Raw genomic sequence first — 22,457 nt, 5'->3', positions numbered from 1 at the left:
ATTTATAGATGGGGTTGTAAGAGAAGTAAATGCGAGGGTCTTGGCAAGAGGCGTGGAGTTAAAATATAAAGAATCACACACAAAGTGGGAGTTGTCACAGCTGCTCTTTGCTGATGACACTGTGCTCTTGGGAGATTCTGAAGAGAAGTTGCAGAGATTGGTGGATGAATTTGGTAGGGTGTGCAAAAGAAGAAAATTAAGGTTATGAGGATAACAAAAAGATTAGGTGATGAAAGATTGAATATCAGATTGGAGGGAGAGAGTATGGAGGAGGTGAACGTATTCAGATATTTGGGAGTGGACGTGTCAGCGGATGGGTCTATGAAAGATGAGGTGAATCATAGAATTGATGAGGGGAAAAGAGTGAGTGGTGCACTTAGGAGTCTGTGGAGACAAAGAACTTTGTCCTTGGAGGCAAAGAGGGGAATGTATGAGAGTATAGTTTTACCAACGCTCTTATATGGGTGTGAAGCATGGGTGATGAATGTTGCAGCGAGGAGAAGGCTGGAGGCAGTGGAGATGTCATGTCTGAGGGCAATGTGTGGTGTGAATATAATGCAGAGAATGCGTAGTTTGGAAGTTAGGAGGAGGTGCGGGATTACCAAAACTGTTGTCCAGAGGGCTGAGGAAGGGTTGTTGAGGTGGTTCGGACATGTAGAGAGAATGGAGCGAAACAGAATAACTTCAAGAGTGTATCAGTCTGTAGTGGAAGGAAGGCGGGGTAGGGGTCGGCCTAGGAAGGGTTGGAGGGAGGGGGTAAAGGAGGTTTTGTGTGCGAGGGGCTTGGACTTCCAGCAGGCATGCGTGAGCGTGTTTGATAGGAGTGAATGGAGACAAATGGTTTTTAATACTTGACGTGCTGTTGGAGTGTGAGCAAAGTAACATTTATGAAGGGATTCAGGGAAACCGGCAGGCCGGACTTGAGTCCTGGAGATGGGAAGTACAGTGCCTGCACTCTGAAGGAGGGGTGTTAATGTTGCAGTTTAAAAACTGTAGTGTAAAGCACCCTTCTGGCAAGACAGTGATGGAGTGAATGATGGTGAAAGTTTTTCTTTTTCGGGCCACCCTGCCTTGGTGGGAATCGGCCGGTGTGATAATAAAAAAAAAAAAAAATTATTAATTTAGGGCACTAGAGCACAGATCCACTGTATAGCACTTTGTCTGGATTTTTTGGGTTATCCTAGGTAATTTATACTATGTATGATAACTTTCCTTACGTGTACTTGTGAGAGAGAGAGAGATACAGAAAGAGAGAGATACAGAGAGAGAGAGATACAGAGAGAGAGAGAGAGAGAGAGAGAGAGAGAGAGAGAGAGCCAGAGCCAGAGCCAGCCACATTCAGTCAGCCAATCACCCACCCGGCCTCCCACCCACCGACCCGGCCAGCCAGCCAGCTACGTATTACACATGTTCCAGAGTTGTTTCTCTTTACTTAGGGTATAGGTTATACTACATTCTGGCAGGATGACACTAACAGTGGTATACTCCCATTCCACTGTGTCGACAATACATAAAGATAACAGTAACATATGATACTGTATGTGATGTAAAATTTACAATACAGTTCACTACCATGTGTACATTATATACAGTACATAAATAATTAAAATATAACAATAGAAGTAAATTATGGTAAAAAAATGAAATAATGATTGTACATTACATTACAGTACTATGTAGGTAGTTTATATAGGAAAAGTTTGACATTATGCTCTACCCAGTATGTCGGCAATTTTCAAAGGTTCGACTTGCGTCCATTTTGACTTACGACAGGTTGGTCGGAACCAAGCTTGGTCGTAAGTCGGATGGTAGGTGTACTTCATTATGAGTTGTCTGACAACAGACAAACAAAATTCACCATACGGTGGTCTGTTGCCAGTCTTCACTTGGTACATATTATATGCATTGAATATTGAAATGTCCACGAGATGGAAGAAAAGTTTCATGTACCACTTGTAACTCTTACAAAGACAATCAACAAAGTCAATCTGCATGTCACATTTGTCAACCAAACGCATGTTTTGTGTATAATCATCACTGTCACTGATTTTCGAATACGTTCATTAGTCACTCTAACAACTTTGCCACTGTCTTGCATTTCGTTACGGTGAATGGTTGTCAACAATGTGACATCTCGTTTGTCATGCCACCGTAATGCCATGATGTCATTGGCAGTAAACACCTGCACCTCATCACCACCAGTGCCTGCGTCGAACCTGGGCATATGTTTACGATTAGAACGCACTGTGCCACACACATCTGTCATGTTCACTCTCAAGAAATCACTGAGTAAAGGGCTTGTGTACCAGTTATCAGTATATAATGCATGCCCCTTACCAAGATAAGGTGCCATCATGCTTCTCACTACATCACCTGAGATACCCAATAACATCCTGGTATCTTTCAATGTTTTACTTCCCATGTATACAACAATATCCAATACCAGGCCGCTGTCACAGTCACAGAATACAAACAGTTTTATACCAAAGCGTTTCCTCTTGCTCGGTATATACTGTTTGAACGACAGTGTACCTTTGAACAAAATCAAAGACTCAAGTACTACAAGATTCTTGAATGGATAAAAGTACATGTTGAACTTTTGTTTTAAATACAGGTACCATCCGACTTACGACCAAGCTTGGTTCCGACCAACCAGTCATAAGTCAAAATGGACGTAAGTCAAACCTTTGAAAATTGCCGACATACTGGGTAGAGCATAATGTCAAACTTTTCCTATATAAACTACCTAGATAGTACTGTAATGTAATGTACAATCATTATTTCATTCTTTTTACCATAATTTACTTTGTTATATTTTAATTATTTATGTACTGTATATAATGTATACATGGTAGTGAACTGTATTGTAAATTTTACATTGCATACATTATCATGTGTTACTGTTATCTTCATGTATTGTCGACACAGTGAATGGGAGAATACCACTGGTAGTGTTATCCTGCCAGAATGTAGTATAACCTTTACCCTAAGTAAAGAGAAACGACTCTGGAACATGTGTAATACGTATCTGGCTGGCTGGCTGGTCGGGTGTGTGGGTGGGTGGCTGACTGAATGTGTGTGTGTGTGTGTGTGTGTGTGTCTCTCTCTCTCTCTCTCTCTCTCTCTCTCTCTCTCTCTCTCTCTCTCTCTCTCTCTCTCTCTCTCTCTCTCTCTCTCTCTCTCTCTCTCTCTCTCTCTGCCTCTCTCTCTCTCTCTCTCTCTCTCTCTCTCTCTCGCTCTCTCTCTCTCTCTCTCTCTCTCTCTCTCTCTCTCTCTCTCTCTCTCTCTCTCTCTCTCTCTCTCTCTCTCTCTCTCTCTCTCTCTCTCCTCCTCCTCTCCTCTCTCTCTCTCTCTCTCTCTCTCTCTCTCCTCTCTCTCTCTCCTCTCTCTCTCTCTCTCTCTCTCTCTCTCTCTCTCTCTCTCTCTCTCTCTCTCTCTCTCTCTCTCTCTCTCCTCTCTCTCACTCCCCCTCTCTCTTACTACTCTCTCTCTCTCTCTCTCTCTCTCTCTCTCTCTCTCTCTCTCTCTCTCTCTCTCTCTCTCTCTCTCTCTCTCCTCCTCTCTCTCTCTCTCTCTCTCTCTCTCTCTCCTCTCTCCTCTCTCTCTCTCTCCTCTCTCTCTCTCTCTCCTCTCATATATCTCTCTCTCTCTCTCTATATATATATATATATATATATATATATATATATATATATATATATATATATATATATATATATATTAATATATATATATATATATATATATATATATATATATATATATATATATATATATATATATATATATATATATATATATATATATATATATATATATATAGTATCTCTTTCTCTCTTTTTGCACAGGGTTTGACAAGGTTAGGTTAAGGGTCATTAGCTTTATTTACAGGTTATGGATTCCTAACTTTATTGACAAGCTAAGAGCTGTTACCTACATCAGCTCATTTGAAAGCATTTTTATTGTTATGAGACGTACAAGTAGGGAACAGGATGAAGTTGGAGCCATCTGTGGGCCAGCATTTTCATTTGATCAACTGACTTTATCTCGTTGACATCAATATGCTGTACGAATGTGTTCCATACTCGAGTCATCCTGGGTATATATGATCTCAGATGGAGTGGTGTTCTGGAGAAGGGTACAGCCAGAGTGAAGTTGCTGCTTTCTGCCCGTTTTGTGGCATAAATGCTTGTTTCACGCTGTCCTTGAAGTGGATCTAAGTGTGGTACTTGGACAGTATTGGCCTTGTACATAACAGTAAGGCCACCCACATCCCTCCTGTGTTGAAGGCTCTGCTGAAATGACAGGTCTATCCAGGATTGGTCCAGGCGTGAGATGAGACGTCTTACTCTGTTCTCTGCTCTGTCAAGCAGTCGCAGATGAGAGGGGGGCAGGCAAACCAAGGAAGTGGAGCATACTCAAGGTGTGAGCGTACTTGTGCCTTATACAGAATCTTGCATCCCCTACTGTCAAGCAGATGTGAGATACGGCGAAGTGCTTTAAGCTTCCTGGCTGCCTTGTTTGCAAGATTTACAACATGGTTCTTCATGGTTAGTTTGGAGTCAAATTTCACCCCAAGGATATCAACTTCTTCTCCAGGTGCCAACACCCTCCCATTCATCCTTACTGCTGCACCAGCATTACCATCATGGTGCCTAGAGACTATCATCATTTGCATTTTCTCAGGTGCAAATGTTACTTGTCATCTATTTCCCCAAGCTGATATAGCTCTTAGCTGGTGATTGATGTAGCTTAGAGCAGCTGGCATTTCTTCTCTTGGGTAAGTGAATGTCAGTTTACAGTCGTCTGCATATGCATGTGATTTTGGGATGAGATGAAGAAGGTCATTGAAGTAGGCATTCCATAACAATGGTCCCAGCATGCTTCCTTGTGGAACACTTGCCCCAATAGGATGTCTTGCTGATTCCGTTCCATTGAGAACTACACTTAGAGATCTACCATAAAGGTAATCACTGAGGAGACATCGCATAAAGCCTGCAATTCCCAGTGCTTGAAGTTTTGCTAAGAGGCCCTGGTGCCACACCCGGTCGAAAGCACCAGCAATGTCCAGTGCTACCACACAGCTGACTTTGGATTCATCCAGTGACTGGTGCCACTTAGTGGAGAGGTTTAATCTCTCTCTCTCTCTCTCTCTCTCTCTCTCTCTCTCTCTCTCTCTCTCTCTCACAGGTACACATAACTGAAGTTATCATACAGTATAAATTACCTAGGATAACCCAAAAAATCAAGACAAAGTGCTATACAGTGGCTCTGTGCTCCAGTGCCCTAAATTAATAATAATAATTATTATTACAATAATACATCTGTACTAATAATAATATTATTAAACTATAATATAATAATCGTGTCCACTCATTACTTACCTTAAAATATCTGTAGTCTTAATGTAGAGTGAGAGGTGAGTAAACAAGATTAAATGAATAAACGAGAGAGAGAATGAGAGGGTAGAAGGTTCACGAGTTATGTAAACAAACGTTGTTGTTACCAGCCCGGACACAAATAGTTTTTGTTCACTCTGTCAAGCCAACCAGAAAATCATCTCATATTTGTTAATTTATATGTTTATATGTTATGTAGCATATTTATTATATAATTTTGCAAAAAATAGATGGATTAAGCAAAATGCTATATTAACGTTTTATACACATTTAACCCTTAAACGGTCCAAACATATATATACGTTTTTTCAACATCTGAAAGTATGTAAAAAAATGTAGATCTTCTTTTTTGTTTTACATTTGAAAATGTGTAAAAAAAACTTTTATCTACATTTTTTTTTGTTATATTTGAAAATATGCAAAAAAAAGTAGATCTACTTTTGTAGCACTACGAATTTGAACATCGTTCTCTTTGGACCGTTTAAGGGTTAATGCACCTCAGAAAGACAGACACACACAGGTAGACAGAGATACAGACAGACACAGATATACAGGCAGACAGACACAGACAGGTTTATGTGCAACAGTGAAAACAAATAGAGAGTTCGAGAGTAAGAGCCTTTCTTGCCACAATCTCCAGTGCAAGATTCAGACTTCATCTTAGGGGTCATGGTGAAATTTACTGTCCAGTTTGTACAGTTAATACAGTATGATGCTGCTGATAGGGCAGAGTTACTCAAACTGATGCTGAAAGTTGACACACTTGTGCAACTTCTGGTTATCTTTATTGTAGACTTTTCGCCATCCAGTGGCTTTATCAATACAGATTCTTGGACATAATTAGAAAACAGAAGAACTATATACAAAAGATGAGGTAATCAGTCCCTCAGCCTTGTAGGTGGTGTTCACAGCACCGTGGTGTTGCACAAGTGTCTTAACTTACATCTTGTCGGTATTGTATACCTGTCTTGCACAAACTGATGCTGCCTGCATGACGCATTGCCGCCACGAATATCGTCAAATATTGTACAGCGGTGTGCATCAGCCGGCCCAGCCCATCTGCCAGATGCACGGTCATAAGTCGGGTGGACGTGTGTCAAGCAGGTCGTATGGTAGGTGTACATAAAAACATTTCTAATCTTGTATAACCTTTCACTTTTGTCAGGCCTGGTTTTGTCAGGGAAGTGCAACTTACGTAACAGAAAGATAAACCTGTTCACTGGGATGATTTCACTGAAGGCCGGGGTAGAAATTAGCGGATCTGTGGACCAGTATGATTTTATATTATGCTTATAGACATAAGGCATAAGCATTATTGTTGCAAGAAGCAAATACATTTCTGCAACAGTTGTCTCTTTCCACCGGTGTAGTCTTGATTGTGGTGATATGATCGCATTTGCCATGGTGTACTCAAAATACTTGTTACTTTCCCTGACAATAGTTTCCATGAAGGGCTGGTCAAAGAATAGTTCAAAGAATTCCAGTTCATTTGCAGTGTTTCCAAGGGGACAAGTAGGTAGAATTCCACTTTAAGAGTCATCAAACAGGTGGGGCTTGGGAACAAAATTGGGATTTTGCTGCCAATCCCACATACGGTTTGCTGGTGGATACTGGACATCATAAGCCGGTTGTGTTGGCAGTTGTGGTTGTGGTGGGCTGGTGGCTGACGCTCCGCTTTGTCCTTGAACTGAGGAGTCAGTAGCGTGGGTCCCAGCCTGGGCTGGTGAGTCATGCATGGCTGTGGCACTGCTATCGCCACTGCCACCACCACTACCACCACCACTGCCACCACCTACTGATGCCTGTTGTCTATCCATGCCAAGTGTAGCCACATCATCCTCACTTTCACTGTCTGTTTCTGGTGTAGGGCCACGGGATGTACTCCGTCCCCTGGGCACTGCATAGGGAACACTATCCAAGCACATGCGGCAGAGTATATACCCACGCTTCATTGGTGAATGTTTCCTCACTATCACTACTCGAATGATCGTCGAGAGCAATAAAATCACAGTCCACGTCACTATCATCATTACTGAAGTCAGAGGCTTCGCCATGCGAAAATAATAATTTTCTTTTGCGACGAGGTACAACTGAATGTGACTGAGGCATGCCCACACCAGAGGTAGAAGGTTGAGGATCGTCAAGGTTTTCTGCACTATTATCGATATCCTGGTCATTCCTTTCGGCCACTAACTGATCAGAGCCATAGAATTCGTCTTCATTTCCACTTCCATCAGAGTCAGACATTCAGATAGGAAGAGGAGTGTCTCAATTTTCCTTGGAGAGAGCTGCCTTGAGACGAGGCATGGTGAACAAAGGTAACTGAGCCGGCGTTCCCACAATGCTACACGGGCGCCTAGAATTTTTGTTTACAGCATGCACACACCATGCAGACCCGTTCTCTCACACGTAGGCCTACCAGCCTTTTAGCGCTCAATTTGACAGAGCTTGAATATTGGTGTAGCTCTACGGTTTGGACTCTTGAACGTAAAGCCGTAGATCTACAGCACGGACCCTGAAAGGGCTAAGGAGATATGGTAGCCAGGCAGAGGGAGAACATTACGTCACTCCCCTAAACACACAACGCTTTTGTTTACGATTTTTTTTTTCAGCAAACTGGCCATATCCCACCAAGGCAGGGTGGCCCAAAAAGAAAAACAAAAGTTTCTCTTTCTAAATTTAGTAATTTATACAGGAGAAGGGGTTACTAGGCCCTTGCTCCCGGCATTTTAGTCGCCTCTTACAACACGCATGGCTTACGGAGGAAGAATTCTGTCCTACTTCCCCATGGGGATAAGAGGAAATGAACAAGAACTAGAAAGAAAATAGAAGAAAACCCAGAGGGGTGTGTATATATATGCTTGTACATGTATGTGTAGTGTGACCTAAGTGTAAGTAGAAGAAGCAAAACGTACCTGAAATCTTGCATGTTTATGAGACGGAAAAAAGGACACCAGCAATCTTACTATCATGTAAAACAATTACAGGTTTTCATTTTACACTTGCTTGGCAGGACGGTAGTACCTCCCTGAGCGGTTGCTGTTTACCAACGTACTACCTAATTATCTGGCATTTATATGCATTTATTAATGGAAAAAATTGAGTTCTGCTTTCCGGTGAAGTCTGCTTTCCGGCAGTAGCCTGGAACCTAACCTGCCAAATAAGTGGGGCCCTACTGTATAGCTCTTTGACCCACTTTGTGGGAGAGAGAGAGAGAGAGAGAGAGTTAATTTCCAGTATAAGTGAGCCTTAAGCAGGTATGTATTTTCATAGTTGTTTGTATGGGTCAACTCATAGCTCCTGGCCCTGCCTTTTAACTCTTTATCAACCAGTTTTATTGATTTCTGGTCTTCAGGCACTGATCATATTTACTCTTGAAGCCGTGTCTAGAATTTGGCTCTGCCACTTCTGTATAGTGCATTCCACGTATCACCCTAAGACTGAAAATAACACTTTCTAGCATCCCTGTTCCATTATGGTATCTTAGTGTGTTTAACCTGTAAATGGTCCAAGCAGATCTACGTTCACATGTGTAGTGCTACAAAAGTAGATCTACGTTTTTTTACGTATTTTCAAATATAACAAAAAAAAAGTAGATCAAAGTTTTTTACACATTTTCAAATGTAAAAAAAACAAAAAGAAGATCTACTTCTTTTTACATACTTTCAAATGTTTAAAAAACGTATATATACGTTTGGACCGTTTACGGGTTAAATAATGGGCTGTGAATGACTGTGTGTGGAGAGGTGTGAGCTTAAAAAATATTGAATCTGGTATAAAGTATCAGTTGTCTCACTTACTCTTTGCTGATGAATGTGTTTTTGGGAGCTTCAGAAGAAAACCTAAAGAGGGTGGTAGAAGAATTTATGAGTGTATGTAAAAGACAGAAGCTGAAACTGAGCACATAAAACTGATTGGTAATGAGAGTACAGTAAGTAGTAATTTAGGCAGTGAAATCAGAGGATAGTAGTAGTAGTAGTCCAGAGGGCATGAATACATTCAGATGTTTTGGAGTAAATTAGTCAAGAGTCTATGAAAGATGAGGTGAATCATAATATATTAGGGGAAGAAGGCAGTAGGAGTGTTGAGAAGTGTATGGAAAGAGTTTTTGTCTGTGGGTGCAAAAAAAAAAAAAGTACGAGATCATAGTGGTTCCTACACTTTTTGAGTCATCTTCAGTGTGTTTCATTCAGGCCACAGTTTGTGAGATCAGTGAATTCACCCATTGTGCAGTAAAAGAGCAAGCTAAAGTTCTTATGACTCAACATTTTATGCTGTGATGCGAGGATTGTAATTGTTATACAGCTGTGATTGCCTACCAAGTTATTTTCATCACTAATCCATGACTGTTATTGCTAATACTATACGATTATAACTATGACCATGATTTTTAAAGGGGTGGACCAGTAAGCCAGCAGAAGGCCTCTGTCAGATAACGAAAAGCTCCAATGGTGGGTCACCATCTGACGAAGACCCACATCAGGACTTGTCCTGTTTCCTGATGAACTTTACCCAATCTGTTATTGCTGCTTCTTGAAGAACTCTCTTTAACACCATAAAATATGGTCAATAACAACCCACATGGAGACTGACACTCAGGAGGTTAATTGATCTGTATATTTCAGTCCCTTTAGGTAGTAGTTTGGTAGACAGCAACCGCTCAGGGAGGTACTACTGTCCTGCCAAGTGAGTGTAAAATGAAAGCCTTTAATTGTTTTACATGATGGTATGATTGCTGGTGTCCTTTTTTCTGTCTCATAAACATGCAAGATTTTTCTGTCTCATAAACATGCAAGGTTTCAGGTACGTCTTGCTACTTCTACTTACACTTAGGTCACACTACACATACATGTACAAGCATATATATACACACACCCCTCTGGGTTTTCTGCTATTTTCTTTCTAGTTCTTGTTCTTGTTTATTTCCTCTTATCCCCATGGGGAAGTGGAACAGAATTCTTCCTCTGTAAGCCATGCGTGTTGCAACACGCGACTAAAGTGCCGGGAGCAAAGGGGCTAGTAACCCCTTCTCCTGTATAAATTACTAAATTTAAAAAGAGAAGCTTTTGTTTTTCTTTTTGGGCCACCCTGCCTCGGTGGGATATGGCTGGTTTGTTGAAAGAAGATGATTTCAGTCCCCTTCTGGAATCATCACCAGGTGAAGAGGATCCCAGAAAAGGGTCACAATATACAGATCAAATAATTTCCTGTCTCCATGTTGGTTATTATTAAGCATTGATAAGTGTTCATTACACTTTAGTTATGTGACATAAAATATGTCAAGGTTGTTGCTGCTTAGGAGTATTTTGTCAAGATACTTTGCTATCTTCCTAGGTAGTAGGCTGGTAGACAGCAGCTGCCAAGGGAGGCACTGCTGTCCTGCCAAATGAGCGTAAAACAAAAGCCTGTAATTTTTTTACATGACGGTAGGATTGCTGGTGTCTTTTCTGTCTCGTAAACAGGAAAGATTTCAGGTACATCTTGCTACTTCTACTTACACTCAGATCACACTACACATGCATGTACAAGTTTATATATATATATATATATATATACAAAACCCTCTGGGTTTTCTTCTATTTTCTTACTAGTTCTTGTTCTTGTTTATTTCCTCTCATCTCCATGGGGAAGTGGAACAAAATTCTTCCTCCATAAGCCAGGCATGTCGTAAAAGTTGACTAAAATGCCGGGAGCAAGGGGCTAGTAACCCCTTCTCCTATATACATTACCAAAGTTCAAAAGAGAAACTTGTTTTTCTTTTTGGGCCACCCTGCCTTGGTGGGATACAGCCGGTTTGTTGAAGACGACAACTTTGCCATCATTGGTTCTTTATTATTTTTATGCCAGGTAAATGTTCCTCTCTCCCTACCAACAAAGTACTGTACAGTAAACCCTTAATTTAACAGAATAGTAATGAGAAACAGACGCTGGTAATGGCGATTGTGATGAACAGAGATGAGATTGTTTTGCCCTGTTCATAATAGTAGCAAATAGGTCTGTAACCAGTGGATTTTGTTCATTGTTTCTGAATCATTTGACCCAGTAGATTTTGTCTTGTATTTCTGAAGTCTGTTAAATCAAAGGTTTGCTTTATTTTTATTGTGTTTTGAACTCAAAGGAAGGAGCATGTTATGTAAATAGTTCTTTTATAATATATGTTGTACTAGGAGTTAGTTTCAACCTGTATAAGCACGTCATCAGTGAATCTACAGTGTGTTTTATTTTCCTTGCACATAAAAATCCTGATCTTTTAGCAACCCTAACATCAAATTATTTTTTCAGGTGAGATTGCCCTACTATTAGACCGACCTCGAGCTGCCACAGTTAAAGCAGATGGATCCCTGAAGTGTGTCAAATTAGATAGGGCCAGGTAAGCTGTTGCTACTTGTATTGATGGCAAACCTAAAAACTTAGCTTGATGTAAGTAGTTCTAAGTGCTGTGAACAAACCATATTAACCCTTAAACTATCCAAACGTAGATCTACGTTTTTTCAACATTTGAAAGTATGTAAAAAAATGTAGACCTTCTTTTTTTTTTTTTTAAATTGGAAAATGTGTAAAAAAAAACTTTGATCTACATTTTTTTTTATATTTGAAAATATGTAAAAAAAAACATAGATCTACTTTTGGAGCACTACGCATGTGAATTTAGATCTGTTTGGACAGTTTAAGGGTTAAATTAATTACTGTAGTTTAGTAGATGGCAGCCAACCAGGGAAGTACTATTGTCATGCCAAATGAATATAAGATAGAAACCTGTATTTGTTTTACATGATGGTAGGAGTGCTCATGTCTTTTTTTTCTGTCTCATAAACACACAAATAACAGGTATATCTTGCTACTTTTACTTAAAATTAGGTCACACTACATGTGCATGTACATTGTACATATTTATGTATACACACTCATCTGAGTTTAGTTTTCCTTAATGGATCTTGTTCTTATTGTTTTCCTTTTATATTCATGAGGACATGTAATAAGAATTTTTCCTCCATAAGCCATGCATGTTGTAAAAGTCAACTAAAATGCTGGGAGTGATGCGCTAGCAACCCCTTTTCTCGTACAGCTTATTAAAAATAAAAAGAACAAAACCTTAAAGTTGGGATGTTTAAATGTGCAGGGATGTAGTGCAGATGATAAGAAAGAGATGATTGTGGATGTTATGAATGAAATGAGCTGTATGTCCTGGTTTTAAGTGAAATAAAGCTGAAGGGGGTAGGAGAGTTTCAGTGGGGAGAAATAATTGGGATTAGAGTTAGAGCTAAGGAAAGAGTAGCAATAATGTTGAAAGATCAGTTATGACAGAAAAATACGCAATATAAATGTATGAATTCAAGGATTATGTGGAGTAAAATAAGGGTGTGATATGAAAAGTTAGTTATAGTAAGTGTTTATGCACCTGGAGAGAGAGAGAGAGATGTTGATTGATAGATCGATTGAGTGAGTGAGATTTTGGGACATGTTGAGTGAGTGTAAGGGGAGTTTTGAACTAAGGGAAAGAGTTCTTGTGGTGGGGAACATAAATGATAAAGTGGGTAAAACTGTTGTGGAGGGAGTAGTAGGTAAGTTTGGGGTGCCAGGGGAATATGAAAATGGGGGGCCTTTAATTGAACTGTATATAGAAAGAGGCTTGGTAATAAGTAATACAGGTCCGCCATCACAAATCTGGCATCATTGGGACCTGTGGTGTGCCATATTATTGAGTTTGACGTATTACAGAGTGGTTAATGAAGTTAACCAACTTGACTTACACAAGAAAGTTCATTGAACATTGGCAAAAATCAAACATTTCCGCTTACTTTGAGCTCAATTTCAAGGTACTTTTCATTGTGAAAGCAATCAAAATCATATATACAGTGGACCCCCGGTTAACGAACTTTTTTCATTCCAGTAGTATGTTCAGGTGCCAATACTGACCGAATTTTTTCCCATAAGGAATATTGTGAAGTAGATTAGTCCATTTCAGACCCCCAAACATACACGTACAAACGCACTTACATAAATACACTTACATAATTGGTCGCATTTGGAGGTGATCGTTAAGCGGGGGTCCACTGTATTTCTGTAATATATCTTCCATTATATCAAATGAGACCAAAAAAAACAAGAATTATTTATTTATTATTATCACACTGGCCGATTCCCACCAAGGCAGGGTGGCCCGAAAAAGAAAAAACTTTCACCATCATTCACTCCATCACTGTCTTGCCAGAAGGGTGCTTTACACTACAGTTTTTAAACTGCAACATTAACACCCCTCCTTCAGAGTGCAGGCACTGTACTTCCCATCTCCAGGACTCGAGTCCGGCCTGCCGGTTTCCCTGAATCCCTTCATAAATGTTACTTTGCTCACACTCCAACAGCACGTCAAGTATTAAAAACCATTTGTCTCCATTCACTCCTATCAAACACGCTCACGCATGCCTGCTGGAAGTCCAAGCCCCTCGCACACAAAACCTCCTTTACCCCCTCCCTCCAACCCTTCCTAGGCCGACCCCTACCCCGCCTTCCTTCCACTACAGACTGATACACTCTTGAAGTCATTCTGTTTCGCTCCATTCTCTCTACATGTCCGAACCACCTCAACAACCCTTCCTCAGCCCTCTGGACAACAGTTTTGGTAATCCCGCACCTCCTCCTAACTTCCAAACTATGAATTCTCTGCATTATATTCACACCACACATTGCCCTCAGACATGACATCTCCACTGCCTCCAGCCTTCTCCTCGCTGCAACATTCATCACCCACGCTTCACACCCATATAAGAGCGTTGGTAAAACTATACTCTCATACATTCCCCTCTTTGCCTCCAAGGACAAAGTTCTTTGTCTCCACAGACTCCTAAGTGCACCACTCACTCTTTTTCCCTCATCAATTCTATGATTCACCTCATCTTTCATAGACCCATCCGCTGACACGTCCACTCCCAAATATCTGAATACGTTCACCTCCTCCATACTCTCTCCCTCCAATCTGATATTCAATCTTTCATCACCTAATCTTTTTGTTATCCTCATAACCTTACTCTTTCCTGTATTCACCTTTAATTTTCTTCTTTTGCACACCCTACCAAATTCATCCACCAATCTCTGCAGCTTCTCTTCAGAATCTCCCAAGAGCACAGTGTCATCAGCAAAGAGCAGCTGTGACAACTCCCACTTTGTGTGTGATTCTTTATCTTTTAACTCCACGCCTCTTGCCAAGACCCTCGCATTTACTTCTCTTACAACCCCATCTATAAATATATTAAACAACCACGGTGACATCACACATCCTTGTCTAAGGCCTACTTTTACTGGGAAAATATTTCCCTCTTTCCTACATACTCTAACTTGAGCCTCACTATCCTCGTAAAAACTCTTCACTGCTTTCAGTAACCTACCTCCTACACCATACACTTGCAACATCTGCCACATTGCCCCCCTATCCACCCTGTCATACGCCTTTTCCAAATCCATAAATGCCACAAAGACCTCTTTAGCCTTATCTAAATACTGTTCACTTATATGTTTCACTGTAAACACCTGGTCCACACACCCCCTACCTTTCCTAAAGCCTCCTTGTTCATCTGCTATCGTATTCTCCGTCTTACTCTTAATTCTTTCAATTATAACTCTACCATACACTTTACCAGGTACACTCAACAGACTTATCCCCCTATAATTTTTGCACTCTCTTTTATCCCCTTTGCCTTTATACAAAGGAACTATGCATGCTCTCTGCCAATCCCTAGGTACCTTACCCTCTTCCATACATTTATTAAATAATTGCACCAACCACTCCAAAACTATATCCCCACCTGCTTTTAACATTTCTATCTTTATCCCATCAATCCCGGCTGCCTTACCCCCTTTCATTTTACCTACTGCCTCACGAACTTCCCCCACACTCACAACTGGCTCTTCCTCACTCCTACAAGATGTTATTCCTCCTTGCCCTATACACGAAATCACAGCTTCCCTATCTTCATCAACATTTAACAAGAATACAACCATAAAAAGCATACAAAAATATACCACTGAGGGGTGGCTAATGGCTGAGAAGTGAACTCCATTATTTATTGTCCAATTTCTTTTATTTTTGGTTTATGTTAAGAAGCATCTTTCCATCATACATTGCCCAAGTTTCAATAAGATAGCCCAACAAACAACTGAGAAAAAAAATATTTACCAAAAATCATATATAGCAAGCTCAAGGCAGGTACTAGAAATGCCACATTGTCCGACTTTTTTGGGTTCTCCTAGGTTCTCTACACATATGCTGCTATGTATGATAATCTGTGTAGAGAAAATAGCTTTTTTGTTCATTTTATGGTACATTACAAGTGTATATCACAGCCCTGTGCTGTACTCCGATTTCTCTAATATAAGCCCCCATGACAGGGATAGAAGGGTGGTACTTGTATCCCATATCGTCTTCGTACTTCCGTCAAACAGCTCAGTATTATGCCAAATATTATTTATTCTGGAGTATTTAACATGTTTTTAAGTTATTTATATTATTTATTATGTCATATTAGATCAGTTGTGATAGGCAAATAAGCTGTAGTGTTGATATTAGTGTAATAATAAAGCATATTCCCCTGCATCATGAGACTAAGCTCATGGCAACCGACAGTGGCTTCAAAGCCACCTTATCTTTTATGGACAGTGTACTGTGTATCTGCTTTGCACAACGAGATGCATTTCTTTTATTCATTGGAACCACGATTAGGGCTAAAAGTAAGCAGATTATAACAATAAATGGAGAAAAAGAAATTGGAATGACTTATGCAGTAAGTAGTGCCACCAAACAGTACCAGCAGGTTGGTGTGGTGACCCTGGAAATTTGAAATTATGCTAGCCAAAATTAGTGCTGAATAACTAATGAAACCAGATGTCTGAGTGCCGGATTGGTGATGGCGGACCTGTACATATTTTAAGAAAGAGGATAAATAAGTGTACAAGATATGATATAGCACATAATGAAAGTAGTTTGCTATTTTCAGCAAGTCAGAGGCGAGTTTTGCGGTGATTTTTTCGTCCAGTATGGTAGAATCTTCTGCGTGTGTGGGTGGAGAGGCAGAGGATTCTGGCCGCAACATATGCACCCCACGTGGACTATGTGCCACCCACGCTCATCTCGCACTACCACCTGCTCCTACACCACTCAACGCTACTCACTCCCTCTCTGCTGTTTTCTCTGCGAATTCAATGTGAGTTCTGTGCCAGAGCTATATATCCAAGTGCTTGAGGTCACTCGAAGCTGTGTGGATCACAAAGCCACATGTGGGTGTCCAAGCCATGTATTGTCTGCCACCTGACGTCACTGTTGCCTGATGACTCCTCGTGACATCACCATGCTGCCTAATGCTAACTTACATCGCCACTGTTACCTGACACCACCATGCACTGTCACCATTCTACCTGACTTCACCTCCCGGCGTTACCCCAGAACGTCTGCCCAAAGTCACCTTGAGATGTCGTCCAGGATGTCAGCTCGATGTCACCCTGGATGTCTGCCTGATATCACTCCGAGACATCACAGCAGGATGTCTGCCTGACCTAACCTAACATTACTCTACCCAAGACGTCTGCCCTGACATCACCTTGCTTTGTTACTCCACGACATCACCTCATGACAATGCTTGACATCACCCCATGATGTCCTGTTGACAGTGTTATAGTTTCATAGTGAGCAATTTGTAATTGGTAAACTCGCACAAGAAAATCACTCCCTAGAAAAAGCAAAAGACTCTGCAGGAGATACAACATTCTCCCAACGAAAAGCGGGGGCACCACAAGTACACTGAGAGACCACACAGTAAGTGTCAGGGGCCCTAGACTGTTCAACTGCCTCCCAGCATACATAAGGGAGATTACCAATAGACCCCTGGCTGTCTTCAAGACGGCACTGGACAAGCACCTAAAATCAGAACCTGACCAGCCGGGCTGTGGTTCATACATCAGTTTGCGTGTGGCCAGCAGTAACAGCCTGGTTGATGAGACCCTGATCCACCACGAGGCTTGGTCTCAGACCAAGCTTTGGGGGCGTTGACCCCAGAAATCCCCTCCAGGTATTTTTATAGAGAGGCAACAGATATATTGGATCATTATTTAGTTGCAGCTACAGTTAGAGTAAGAGGTAGATGGAGCAAAAGGAAAATGGCAACAGCAAGTAAGAGAGAGGTGAAATTTTGTAGACTAAGGGAGGAAGAAGTTAGGGTGAGATATAAGCAACAGTTGGGAGAAAGGTGTGCTAATGAGAGCATAGGTAGTGTAAGGGTTGAAGAGCGATGGGATAGGTTTAAAAAGGCATCATTAGAATGCAGAGCAGAAGTTTGTGGTTGTAGGAGGGTGGGTGCAGGAGGAAAGAGGAATGATTGGTGGAACGATGAGGTAAAGGGTGTAATAAACAAGATAAGGCTTGCTTATGAGAGGTTTTTACAAAGCAGAAGTGATATAAGGGTGGAGTATATGGAGAGTAAAAGAGAGAGGTGAAGAGGGAGTGCAAAAGGAGAGCAAATGATAGTGGATGAGGTGCTGTCAACAAATTTTGCTAAGAATAAGAAAAAAAATTGGAGTGAGATAAATAGGTTAAGAAAGCCTTGGGAATGAATGGATTTGATAGTTAAAAACAGAATAGGGAAGTTACTAGTTGGGGAGTTGAAGGTATTGGGAAGATAGTGGGAATATTATGAGGAACTGTTAAATATTGAAGAAGAGAAAGAGGCAGTAATTTCATGTATAGGCCAGGGAGGTATAACATCTTTTAGGAGTGAAGGAGAGCCAGATGTGAGTGTGGGGAAAGTGCATGAGGCATTAGTTAGAATGAAAGGAGATAAAGCAACTGGAACTGATAAGATCATGAGAGAAATGTTTAAAGCTGGGGAGGGGGGATATAGTTTTGGAGTGGTTGGTACCTTTGTTCAATAAATATATGAAATAGGGGAAGGTACCAGGGGATTGGCAGAGAACATTGTAAATATTATAGGGGAAGAAATTTACTGAGTATACCAGGTAAAGTGTATGATAGGGTTATTATTGAAAGAATTAGAGGTAAGACAGGGAGCAGGAATGCAGACGAACAAGGAGGCTTTAGAATGAGTAGGGAATGTGTTGATCAAGGGTTTACATTGAAGCATATAAGCGAACAATATTTAGATAAAGGTAGGGAAGTTTTCATTGCATTTATGGATTTAGAAAAGGCATATAATAGGGTGGATAGGGGAGCAGTATGGCAGATGTTGTAAGTGTATGGAATAGGTAGTAAGTTACTAAATGCTGTAAAGATTTTTTATGAGGATAGGCTCAAGTTAGGGTGTGTAGGAGAGCGGGAGATAACTTTCCAGTAGAAGTAGGTCTTAGATAGAGATGTGTAGTGTCACCATGGTTGTTTAACATATTTATAGATAGGATTGTAATAGAAGTAAATGCTATTGTGTTGGGGAGAGGGGTGGGATTAAATTATGGAGAATCAAATACAAAATGGGAGTTGACACAGTTAATTTTTGCTGATAATGCTGTGCTTTTGGGAAATTCTAAAGAGAAGTTGCAAAGATTAGTGAACAAGTTTGGGAGGTTGTGTAGAGAGAAAGTTGAAAATGAACATTGGTAAGAGTGAGATGGGGGTATCAAACGAGTAAGGTAAAGAACTACTGGATGTTACATTGGAGGGAGGGAGTATGGAAGAAGTGAATGTTTTCAGATATTTGGGAGTAGATTTGTCAGCAGATGGGTTTATGAAGGACTAAGTTAACCATAGAATTGAAGAAGGAAAAAAGGTGGGTGGTGCATTGAGGTATCTGTGAAGACAAAAAACATTATCCATGGAGACATAAGCATGAATGTGCAAGAGTGTAGTTGACTGAGTTCTGGAGGTGGGAAGTTCAATGCCTGTACTGTAAAGGAGGGATTTGGGATATTGGCTGTTTAGAGTGACATCTAAACTGTCATATCTGGTGCCTCTGCAAAGAGAGTGATATTGTGTGAATGATGGTTAAATTTTTTTTTTTTTTTCTGTTACCCTTCCTTGGTGGGAGACGGTTGCCATGTTCAAAAAAAAAAAAATTGTTTAAAGTATAGTACAGAAAATTTCAAATATGGAGATATCAAATTATGACCAAAACTCGCTATATGGCTCCGTCTTTCTAATACAGTGTGTCCCACCCGGTTTGTTTACATTCTCTGTGAGCACCTCTTTTATGTCTGGAAACTTTCAAAATTTCATGTGTTTTAAAGTTATTGCATATTTTATATGTACTCTGTTAATTATACTTATGTGTACCTATACCTAAATATAATTACACACTGTGCTGGCATGCAGGTACACATTAAAATTACCAAATCTCTCTCTACTCTTGACGCCATATTAATAATCTGTTGGGCGCATTAAATGTTGTATAATATGTTGATATAGACATTTCCATTAATTCATCTAAGATCTTTTTTTTCAAAATTATACAGTGGACTCCCAGATAACGTAATTAATCCATTTCAGAGAGAGTATCTTATACCGAATCTGACTTAATCTGAATTAATTTTACCCATAAGAAATAATGGAAATCCAATTAATCCATTTCAGATGCCCAAAAGTATTAAAAAAATGGTCTCTACATGAAATATACATTTACCTACACAGAAAACAATGATATATGAAGAATAAAACAATAATAACATCACACTTACCTTTATTGAAGACATGGTGATGTATGGAAGATGGGAGGAGTTTACAATTGTTTGGAAGGGGAATCCCCTTCCATAAAGACTTCAGGTACCAAATCCTTATCCTGGGTTACTTTCCTCCTTTGTTTTTTAATGCCACTAGGACCAGCTTGAGAGTCACTGGATCCCTGTCGTTCAAAAAAGTTTTCCAGAGAGGTCTGTTTCTGGCGTATGTTAGGAATTGTGTTGGGAGACACAAGATAGTGCTTCAGTGTAACACTAATATCAGCTCTAAAGCTTATGTATCTAGCACAAATCATCTAATATGACATAATAAACAATATTAATAACATAGAAACATGACATGTACTCTAGAATGAATAAAATACGTCATTAAGTCACGAGTGTTGCTGTGTTGTTGGGTGTATAAGGGCCGCTGGAACATAAGCCGTACATAGGGGTGGTGGAGGCGGCAGCAGCAGTAGAGACTAGAGATGGAGGTGTTGTCAGTTGCCCTATATAACTCCAACAACATTGGAGAAGTTAGGTTCGTGCTGTCCTTTTTCTATCGATTAATTGCTTAACTTACTTGCTACAGTTAATGCTACACTTTATTGCTGGCTGCTGCTATAGCCTTTATAGACTCCTGCTGCTTTAGTATCGTACATATTGCAGAATCACTGAAAAAGGCACATTCTCCCCTCTCAGCCCTTTACCAAAGGGCTGGCTGGCACTAGAAGCTTTCTTTGGGCCCATGGTGGCTTATTTAGCAGTTACAAGCACTAAAATGAATGCAATAATACAAAATGTATCAGATGAACGTGTGGGATCATCCTCACTAGCTGGTAAACAGTGGCACACTGGGCAGCTCAGGCCCCGACACGAATGACTTATACCGAGTTCAGTGGCGTTCACCAAGCCAATATTTTGATGCAGAAATGTTACTTATTCCGATGATGTCTTAATCCGGGGTCCACTGTATAAGAAACATGTTACATAACACACAAACATGATACATACACCCACAGTATAAAAATTGACATAAATTTGAGATGTGTTTACCAAGTGGTTTGTAGGAGTGTCGGAAGAATTATGTTTCCTCTAGTCCAAACACCAGTTACTGGGGGGATAATGTGTAGGTTTAGCACTTCTTTTTTATTATGATTATAATTGTAATAATAATAATATAAAAATGGTGTGTTGCTGTTTATTCTTCTGTACTAACTTGCCAGATCATCATTCCTTCTAAAAGTGATGTTACATGAGAATGGAAGTGTTGCTCTTTATTTATTCTACTGTACCACTGTGGAGACAACTTGTGCACAATGGAAGGTGTTTGTATGAATGTGTATGAGCCATAACCAGACACGTTTGTCCATTTGTTTACATAGTATTCTGTGGCTTTATCCTCTTACTTGTTCTCTCTCTCGTTTATTCGTTTTTATCTCTCTTGCTCACCTCTCACCCTACATTAACACTACAAATATTTTAAGATAACTAATGAGTGTACTGTATATGCATTTTATCGCTGTAGGGTGCTTTAAATGTCGTAGTATATTATGTGCGGGTGGGGTGGCCAGGCGGCTACCATACTTCCCACACCTGAGTTTCTACAAATAAATACTTTTCACCTCTCACCCATCACTAAGACCATTAAGACTACAAATATTTTAAGGTAAGTAATGAGTGTACTGTATGTGCATTTTATCACTAGGGTGCCTTAACCTTTTCAGGGTTTCCGACGTACTAGTACAGCTTACGCACCAGGGTTATTGATGTACTAGAACGCCTAAATTCTAGCGCCTTCAAATCTAGTGAGAGAAAGCTGGTAGACCTACATATGAAAGAATGGGTCTATGTAGTCAGTGTGCACAGTATAAAAAAAAATCCTGCAGCACACAGTGCATAATGAGAAAAAAAAAACTCCGACCGTGTTTTTGGTTTAAAACAGCGACTTTGCAGTGTATTTTCGTATGGTATTTATGGTCTCATTTTGCCTGGTCTCATTTTATAGAATGGAAGACATATTACAGAAATTGAGATGATTTTGATTGGTTTCATAATGAAAAGTACCTTGAAATTGAGCTCAAAGTAGCAGAAATGTTCGATTTTTACCAAATTTCAAAAGTAAACAAATCATGCCAAGCATCCAATATACGTCAACTGGTGAGTCTAATATTCTTTCACAAGTGCACTGATATTATTTATACCATTTCTACACCATTTCTACACTAATGTAGTAGTGTGCATAACAGTAAATCTTCTATTTTTTGTGAGAATAAAAATTCAAAGTGGAAAGCAAGAGAGATGTAAGAGGGGCCTGGGGATGTGACTAATGAACAGAGAAAATTTTATTTTAGTGCCAGGAATCGCTGTCTTGCTTATTCTGGACCCTATTTGGAAATTGGCATCTTT

General features: G+C 40.1%; 1 protein-coding gene across 7 annotated transcripts in view; it reads left to right on the top strand.

The window, feature by feature from the left end:
• The window catches only part of Pka-R1 (protein kinase, cAMP-dependent, regulatory subunit type 1), a 356,477-nt gene that overhangs the window by 324,198 nt on the left and 9,822 nt on the right, over positions 1-22,457 (top strand). For all 7 annotated transcript variants that reach the window (XM_070085818.1, XM_053773397.2, XM_053773400.2 and 4 more), the window contains one exon: positions 11,682-11,769. In XM_070085818.1, the coding sequence (XP_069941919.1) occupies positions 11,682-11,769 (88 nt within the window). The remainder of the gene's footprint in view (positions 1-11,681; positions 11,770-22,457) is intronic.

This window comes from Cherax quadricarinatus, chromosome 17 (assembly GCF_038502225.1).
Source record: "Cherax quadricarinatus isolate ZL_2023a chromosome 17, ASM3850222v1, whole genome shotgun sequence".
Classification (NCBI taxonomy): Eukaryota; Metazoa; Arthropoda; class Malacostraca; order Decapoda; family Parastacidae; genus Cherax; species Cherax quadricarinatus.
This window is presented reverse-complemented; position numbering and strand designations above follow the sequence as displayed.